At 44.2% G+C, this 9,285-nt stretch overlaps 1 protein-coding gene across 1 annotated transcript; it reads right to left on the bottom strand.

Moving 5' to 3' along the window:
• Positions 1-3,750: 3,750 nt before the first annotated feature.
• Positions 3,751-8,364, bottom strand: GHSR (growth hormone secretagogue receptor). The gene is made up of 2 exons (XM_069864960.1): positions 7,635-8,364; positions 3,751-4,496 (listed from the first exon to the last, which is right to left on the bottom strand). Exons 1-2 carry the CDS (start codon positions 8,362-8,364, stop codon positions 4,192-4,194), a joined length of 1,035 nt encoding a protein of 344 aa, XP_069721061.1. The 3' UTR covers positions 3,751-4,191.
• Positions 8,365-9,285: the final 921 nt, after the last annotated feature.

The following is a 9,285-nucleotide window of genomic DNA, read 5'->3' as shown; positions in this document are numbered from 1 at the left end:
TTCAAACCTGCAAAGAGACAACAAGCTGCCCTCCATCCCACTTGCACACAGTTCACCCTTGCCCAGCAGACAAGGGGGGAGCAGCTCCAGCATCCAGGCTACAGGTGCAAGTATCTAACGGCTGCTGCTTCAAAGAGGGCTTATACAAATGTCATTTGACACAAACTTAAATAAATGCTGAATATCTATCAACTCAAGATTTGGCATGTGGGTGCTATTTTTCCAGTAGTTTTTATTTTTGGCAAGAAATACAATAAGACATGGTTTTCTGCCTGTACATGCCTCCATCAAAGGTACTTTTCTAAAAGTAATGAAGCTATCTGTTAAAGTGCTTTTGACCTATTTCATCACTAATTTAGCGTGTTGCCAAGAAATAAAATGCAGCAAAATTGTTCTGGTTTATTTGTGAAGCTGTGGTAGAAAATGTAAAGTTAGAAGAGCTTTTAAAACTCACACTGGTTAATGAATGAACCTCCAGTTATTTCCTATGTGGTCTCTCACATACATGTCAGTGAGAACATGGCAAAATTTTGACTCATAAAACCTCTATACATTTTTTTCAGTCAGAACTGGCAAAGTTTGTTCCTACAGGGAAGCATTTCCAGAAATGCAACCCATGGTTCTATAGCCTGAAGAAATCTTCCTGCAGAGCTACCCTGTCTGCCAGACTACTTCATGAATAGCCCAGTGCCTGCAAGGGATCTTGCCCTCCCTGCATGTAAAACAGAGCTCAACGGCCGTGTCAGAACCCAAAATGGGGTGGGGGAGGCTCCTATGCTCTTTCAGATAGGGAAGGCTTTGGGGAGGAGAGGGCAGGAACATGAAGTGCTACAGAAATGCCCCGGGGAACGGAGGAGAAATGCTTTGGCTCTGCTAGAAAGTATTGACCGGGATAGTCTGCACCACAAACCCGGAGCAGCTGCAGCAGGTGAGACGGGCGATTACAGCAGCACTAGGGCTGTGGTTGCCAACATGGGTGGTTTGGCACCGCGTTCCCTGCCTGCAGCATCTGTTCTGCTTGTTAAAAACCTGGTAGAGACATGACAGGAGGAAGCTTGCCTCATGTTACTCCCTGAGATATTTCCTTATACCTCCCTTGGACTGACTTCAATTAGCTCTTCTTAGGTAAAAAAAAAAAGTTATTGAAATCTTGATTGCAACTTTTTTTTTTCCATGATGAAGTTACTTCATACAACTTGTGCAATAACCCTGGAGGCAAGCAAGACTGGATTTACCTATGAGTGCTGGTGGGGAGGCTATGGTGTATAAATACATCTTTAAGGAGGCATCTGATAACAGTTGATTTTATGTTGTGAAACTGAACGTCATTCAGGTGATTTTTTTTCCTTGTTTTCTATACAAAATCAGTTCATTATGCACTGGTACCTGTTTGAAGAAGCAGACCCTTACGCACGCTGGTAAGTGTGACTCCACTGGTTTTAGCAGTTCTGTGTAGAAAAGTTTTAGTTCTGGAGGAAACAAAACTAATGGATGGTATAGGGCCAATTGCAGGAGTGGCAGCTACAGTGTGCTTTAAATGCTTGAATGTTCCCTGCTGAATCTGAAATATTTGCTTATTTGTGTGAGAGTCATATGAAGGTGGCTACTCTTCAATAAAATTGCATGTATTTTACTAGATTTGGCTAAATGTTCAATGACTTGCAGAAAAAAGCCCATTTCTTAAATGAGAAGAGAGGGAAGTGTCTTGCCCTCCCTCCCAATAAGGAACCAGTTCCCTTCTTTCTCACTTTTGTAACTCTGGATTAATTATTTTAATTCTATTCCATACACAAAGTTGTGGCAATTTCACAGGGTTGGTATAGTAAAAAATTACAGCAGTTTCTCCTGATGAAGTGTTAGGTTAAATTAAGTTATTAGTATGTTTATAATTTATTTGCAGGAATTAAATGCTTCCACACAGGGGCTTAATGTTATTCTGGTTTTAAAAAAAACCTAAACCGAACAAAGAAAAAAAAACACATCCCCCCCCCAAAAAAAAATCCATAGCTTAACAGAATTACCTATATAAACCACAAAACCAGATTTTCTCTAGGTAAATGCCAGTCCTGAACAAACCGTGGCCATACCCACCTCCCATGCACAGGTGTGTGAAGCACTGAGCAAACCTGACAGAGACTCACTTCAGCCTCCGTGCATCACACCGCTTCCTCCACCACTACTGACCCAGTAGGATTATAAACGGTTTCATCACTTTATTTCTTTTTTCTGTTCACATTTAACATCACAGGCACAGCTGAGATTTGAAACACTTATGTGACACTGGGTGTGTAACCGGTTCACTTACACAGATATGTCATTAGTGAGCTCACACCTTCACAATCTTTTCAAAATTCCCACATTTCTTGTTTCCCTGAGTTACATGACATCTGCCATCAGACCTGTTTGTCAGCTGACAACAAGCAAGAGAACAAAGTGGGTAACAAGGCAGATGTGGTTACAGACAAAAACTGTAGTGCTGATGCTGCTCATTTGTCCCTTAATTTACAGGTTCCCGTGCATCAAACTTGTGCTCACCACCCGTGCTGGAATGGGGAGCAAGACAGGCTCAGATGCCACAGTGAGGAGCAGCAATCAGCCTCTTGGCCTTAGCAAAGCACTGGATGATATAAAAGACACAGTATATACAAGAGGCCAAATTCTCTTTTGAGTTATACCTGAGCAGCACCATCAGCTAAAGGTGTAACAGGAGGAAAATGGCCCATCAGCATTAATAGGAGTTTGAAAACAGTAGGACATTTGCTACCAGACAATTCATTACAGAGAACCAGTTGTGGACCAGCTGCTAATAAATACCAGAACAAAATAAACAGAAAGCTGTTATTGCACATGCGTGCTCCATAGGCTCTATTAGCTGGACCACAAACTCTACGTGTTGGTGTGACAATAGATGAAATATAAGACATGCCAATTAGAATAAAGGATAGAAAGTTTTCTGGTCTGCCTTTTAATGGCGTATTAGAGTTATAAGAATAAATTGAATTTAAGATTTTTATGGATCAAGTATGAGAATGTGTCTGCCTGTGTCTTTTAATGCAGAATTTTGATTACTTTGTCAGGTCACGTTGATTGAAGAACGGTCTCAATTTAATTCCGCAGCAAACTAGTAAAACTGCACACCGGGCTGTCTGTGGGGACTGGTCCTGGTAACTGGCTGATATGCTTTAAATAGAGACAAGGAACCAAGTGGTGGTTCACAGGCAGGAGGCCTGTCCTTAGCAGACTTAAAGGGTACGGTGGTGTGCAGCATAGGGGCAGGTAGCCACAGACTCCTTACAAATATCGAAACAACTAAAAGCTTCCAAGTTCAAACACATTGAGTCATTCACAGTCAAGCTGAGCAGAACAAGTACAGATGATTTAGCTATTAAAAAAAAAATTACTTTGGTGTTAGATAGCATTCCATATTTTCACTGCAGTCCTGCAGTCAGCACCATCCCTGTACCACTGATATATATTTTAAAAAATTTCAGTACAGTCATGTTCTGAGCCAATTCTGTGAAGATTTTCTTTAATTTCCTTTCTACTAGGATGTGACACAATGGTCACTTATTTTCAGCATGTTTAAGCATTATCTGTTTTATTTCTTCTTTTCTTTTTTTAAGAAATACTTTTCCTCGTTCAGAGGAAAAAATGTTAGTTTGCTTGAAAATTAAGATTATGAAAAGTTTATCAAATTCCACATCTACTACTCCAAAAAGGCAAGGCAATTCCATTCTCTCTCTCTCTCTCTCTGGTCTAGTCATATGCTAGAAAAACTGTAAGCAAAAGTAAAGTTAATGCTGGAAAAAATCAGCTCAAAGTAGCTGGTACTTAAGTCACACAAATGCTCAAGCGATCTGGGCTATGTTTGTGTGTTAAGAATGGTAAAGCCCAGCCCTCCTGCCACAGTCAGTGCTAAAAAAAACCATACGGGCAAAAGCAGCAGAAAAATAATACTTGAATGTTCCCAAATTCTGTGACTGTATGTGCCTCACTTTATAGTCTCAAAGTTCAGGGTTTTGTTTTTTCTTTTTAAATCTTCAGCTGCCTTCATTACATTTTTTGGCAAATCCAGATGATGATGAAAGTACAGCTTTAACATTTCAACTTGTATTTCTTGCCCTCTTTCTCTTTCCTTATGGCTTTCTGGGAAATACAGGTAAGTGATGCTCTGGTGCTGGAAATTATTTGTCATGTGATAACACTCGTTTCTGTCCAAACACGCAAACTTTCTTGCTTCATGCTGGAGAGTCTCTTCTTGGGAAGGGGTTTGAGTCCAAAGAGCCGGCAAGCGGCGACTCGGTACTTCCTGGACATGATGTTGTAGAGGATGGGGTTGATGGCTGCGCTAAGGTAGAAGAGGACAAAGGACACCAAGTTGCAGTACTGGCTGATCACTGCTATCTCCAAGGATCCAGCTTCAAAGGATTTGGAAAACAAATATCGGCCTACGTGAAAAGGCAACCAGCAGAGTATGAAAGCAAATACCACCACAACTAAAATAAAAACAGTAAAAGAAATTGTGTTAAGTATGAGCATTAAAATACGGATGATTAAAATTCTATTTTAAAATACTATTTTTTTAACAAATTAATCAAAGTGTGAAAAGGCATCAGAAGAGTTTTCAGTTTTGTGCCTCTCAATACATTCTCTGGGAGTATAAATTAGCAATGCTTAATACAGGCTAATCATAGCTAAACAGGCTGTCTGTACACCACATGACAAATCTGATATAGCATGTTTTGAACTATAAAACATATGTTTATGTAAAAACAGAATTAAGACTCAGAATGGTGACCAAAAAAAAAAGTATAACAATGTATTATCTGCAGTGTTTAATAAAAGCAAATTATATATAATGTGATAGACTCAACATTGCCATAATGAAGCATGTAATTAATGGAAAGCAAAATTCTTTAAGACAAAAGCCCCGAAATAAAAGAAACCACCAGAATTTGGACTTATAGAGCACAAATGCCAAGGTAAGAAGAGTGGTGCGCCCTTCCAGTTGGCCAATTTTTTAGAACACTACTTACGCTAAGAGCAGTAAAACTAAATATGTAACTGCATAATTATAGTTACATAATATATCTGTAATATTACACTATCACTACAGTTACATTGCATGTGTAAATATAAGTAGAGTAATAGGAAAACGTATATCTCAGAATACTGGCCCATTTGAATTTCCATGCTAGAGAAAAGGAAAATTCTGTGTGCCATTGACCTTTACTATTTTTCACATTGTTCTGAGTGTATCTATTAATATACCTGAGAAGGAAAAAACAGAAAATTCAAGCAAGGGCTTTTGACATTCTCAAGCATTTTTTACCAGTTAACCTGCTCTCTTGCTTAGCAACCCTGCTTGCTCATGTCCAGTCACAGCAGTTACAAAATTCAAATAGGTAAGAGGGGTGATTATCAGTACCTTCCCCATAAAACCTTTGAACAAGCATCCCCAAGCTTAAATGGATACTTATAGAGGACTTATGGTGGACTCTAAAGACAGAGCTGAGGTTTGGAGTATGTCTTCCAGCTCTGCATCTTCTTGACCCAACCAGTTCCACTTTTTCCACAGTATCTTCACCTACAAAATTCAGACAATGTTTCCCTAGCTCACAAGTGTGCTCTGGTGTTTAATCCATATAAAGAATATTGCAGTGATGGTCATTACAAACAGAATTTTAAGCACAGTCAATTTTTTCCCATGAGGGCGTGCATATCCCTAGTTGGGCATTTGACAGTTCAATCTGCTTTCATGCAAAGTCATCTTGATTTCCATAGGAAGGGACTTGATAGCTCCTTTACAAGTCAAGCTATAAATTAATGTGTTTAAATATGGACCTAGAAGCATAAACTTTCTCTACAGTTTAAAAGAAGCGTTGATGCTAATCCCATTTACTTGATGTTCCATGACTCGCTGAAGTCTTTGAAAACGCCTTCTAAATTTTAAGCAGAACATTAAACCCAATGAGAGCAGACTGCATTGAGCATCCGCTGGTACTGAGCCTTCACTAACTTCTTTTCTTTCCATCAGACATCAGACTGTTATCATTTAGAGAATACTGGCTCTCTGTCAGAGGACAGTCTTGCCATTGTCTTGCTTTTCTCAGAGCTCATAAAAGAAAAAAAAGGTATTTGAAATCTTGTAATGCTTGCAGCAATACTTCGGGGCAGAAATAAACAGTTATTATTTCAAAATTCTTTATAGTTAAGTATACAGAACTATAAACATGCTGGTAATATATGGCAGCAATTTACTTATTGTAAATCCTGTAACTCTAGAAGTGTAAATGATGAATTACTTCCAAAGTCACGCGTACCAGACTGGAGTAATTCTATTGATCATAAAATGCAGCTGAAAGGGCACGGAGAGTGTTGCAGGTTTTATTATTCTTTGTGCTGTTGCACGGTAAAAATGTAGCATGTGAATAAAAAAAAAATTAGGCTCCCATTTAGTAATTAAGGTACTTACGACGCAGTGCCATCTCTTCATCTAGCTCATTACTCTACCACTTCAACCTAGCTGAAATGAGCACAGCAGAGCTGCTGCCTGTGAAACCTCCTACATGCAGTGTCCTGTCCCCACTGAAATCCATGGGGTGATTTGCACTGCAGAGGGCTTTTTGCTTGAATAGAAGTACACAGCAGCACAAGGATCCTGCAGTTTTCAGACACCAAACTGCAGAACAACTTTTTGGGTTTGTGCATCAAACTCTGACCATGTGCACTGACTGTATGCTAAAATTTGATTTTCTTTGTGCCAGCAATAACTGTTGCTTAAACCATTCAGCAACATAAACATACAAATTTAGGAATGACAGCGTGTATCGTCTGGATCTTGTTTTCTTAGTCAGTGAGAATTTACAGGATTGTAGACCTCAAAGGAGACACAATGCTCCTTGTTCAGCACATGCTGATGTTTTCCTAATATAGAAATGCAGATTCCTAAGTGTATACAGCCATCCTCACAAATAACCCCAGTTTGCTAAAAATCTTGATACTCCTTTCATATAAAAAAAAAGTGCACATCATACCCTGCTTGCTTAGTATGCAGCTCAACTTTGTGGTTTGAGAAGGGTTTAGTTTTGTTTAAATACCAAAAAAGCTCTCCTTCTCTAAATAACACCTGTATCCACTACCAAAGAGTGAAAACACTTGGAAATGTTCAGGGCACTAGCTAATTGTATCTGTAGTACTTGTGCTTGTTATTAATATTTGTTTAACCATTAAAGCATCCTCAGATCAAACCAGTTAGAAATAAATCTGTCGAAGGAGGACAGTTACTCTATGAATACCTTGAGGTGCAGCCCTTTGTATGAAGCATTTCATAGAATCACCAGGTTGGAAGAGACCCACCGGATCATCGAGTCCAACCATTCCTATCAAACACTAAACCATGTCCCGCAGCACCTCGTCCACCCGTGCCTTAAACACCTCCAGGGAAGGTGAATCAACCACCTCCCTGGGCAGCCTGTTCCAGTGCCCAATGACCCTTTCTGTGAAGAATTTTTTCCTAATGTCCAGCCTAAATCTCCCCTGGCAGAGCTTGAGGCCATTCCCTCTTGTCCTGTCCCCCCTTTCACACACACAAGCACAGGCATCCTTTGCAAAAACAGAGCAAGAAGTCGTACCTAACATTTTTACAGTCTGCTTGTTGTTCTTATCCCTGATGACAGCATTCGGACCCATGTTCCTTCTCTTTCTCCTCCAGAGCTTCCTCCCGATGAGGCTGTACAGCACAGTCAGGCAAAACACGGGCAAGAAGAAGAAGATGCTGGAGGTCCAGACCATGATGGTGAGGAGCCCCGAGCGGATGGCGTACTCCGTGGCCCGGCACTCGTTGGTGCTCAGGGGGTTCGTGCCGTTCTCGTGCTCGACGCCCACCAAGACAAAGATGGGTCCGGCGCTAACGAAGGAGACGGCCCAGAGGAAGAGGATGACCAGCTTGACCTTCCCCTTGGTGATGATGACTTTGGCGCGGAAGGGGAAGCAGATGGCGATGTACCGCTCCACGCTGAGGGCCGTGATGTTGAGGATGGTGGAGTAGGTGCAGCTCTCGCTGACGAACTGGAAGAGCTTGCAGAGGAGGTCCCCGAAGTTCCAGGGCCGGCACTGCCAGAGCCGAAAGAGGTCCAGGGGCATGCAGAGGAAGATGAGCAGGTCGGAGAAAGCCATGCTGGACAGGTACAAGTTGGTGGTGGTCCTCATGTCCCGGAACCGCGACACCACCAGCACGGTCATGAGGTTGCCGGTGATGCCCACGACGAAGAGCAGGACGCAGGCCGCGGTGATGCCGGCGAGCACGGGCGCGGGGAAGAGGCGCAGCGGGGCCTCGGCTGCCGTCCGGTTCTCCGCCCGCATCCTGCAGCATCGCCCGGAGCCGCCGCGCTCCGCCCCGCCTCGGGGGGGTCCCGGCCGCCTCGCTGGGCGCTCCGGGACCGACGGGCCGAGGGAGGAGCCGCTCGGCCCCGGCGCTCGCACCTGCGGGCAGCGCCCGCCCAGCTCCGCCGGCCCCGCTCCCGCCTGTCCCTGCCCCGCTCCCGCCTGTCCCTGCCCTGCTCCTGCCTCTCCCTGTCCCGCTCGTGCCTGTCCCTCCCCTGTTCCTTCCTACCCCGCTCTCTTACCTGTCCCGGTCCTGTCCCTGCTCCTAATCCTGTCCTGCCTCTCTCCTCCCTGTCCCTGCCCCTCTCCTGTTCCCCCTCTCCTGTTCCCCCTCTCTCTCTCCTGTCCCCCGTCCCTCTCCCTCTTCCTGCCCCTCTCCTATCCCCCGCCCCTCTCCTGTCCCCCCTCTCCCTGTCCCTGCCCTCCCTGTCCCTCTCCTGTCCCCCCTCTCCTGTTCCCCCTCTCCTGTCCCCCCCGCCCCTCTCCTGTCCCCCCTACCTCTCTCCTGTCCCCCCTCTCCCTGTCCCTGTCCCTCTCCTGTCGCCCCTCTCCCTTCCCCTCTCCTGTCCCCCCCCTCTTGTTCCCCCTCTCCTGTCCCCCTTCTCCCTGTCCCTGTCCCTCTCCTGTCGCCCCTGTCCCTGTCCCCCTCCTGCCGGCTCGGCGGCTCCGGGCAGGCTCCGCTCGCACTCGTCGCTGTTTCGAAGGGCGCTTGTGCTCTCGGAACCGCGGTTGCTTCCTTTGATCCGCAGTTTAAGCGTTTTTTTTTTTTTCCTCTCGGCACGTCAACTCGCTGATGCTCAGGGGTGCGCGGTCCTACAGGGCAGGTGAGGAGCTGGAGGTGGGGGTGGAAAAGCAGGGACGGCTGCAATCACTGTCTCCTCGTTTTGTATCTTTGCCCTT

This window comes from Phaenicophaeus curvirostris, chromosome 10 (genome assembly GCF_032191515.1).
Source record: "Phaenicophaeus curvirostris isolate KB17595 chromosome 10, BPBGC_Pcur_1.0, whole genome shotgun sequence".
NCBI classification, from domain to species: domain Eukaryota; kingdom Metazoa; phylum Chordata; class Aves; order Cuculiformes; family Cuculidae; genus Phaenicophaeus; species Phaenicophaeus curvirostris.
The sequence above is the reverse complement of the archived record's forward strand: the minus strand, read 5'-3'. Positions and strand labels throughout refer to the sequence as shown.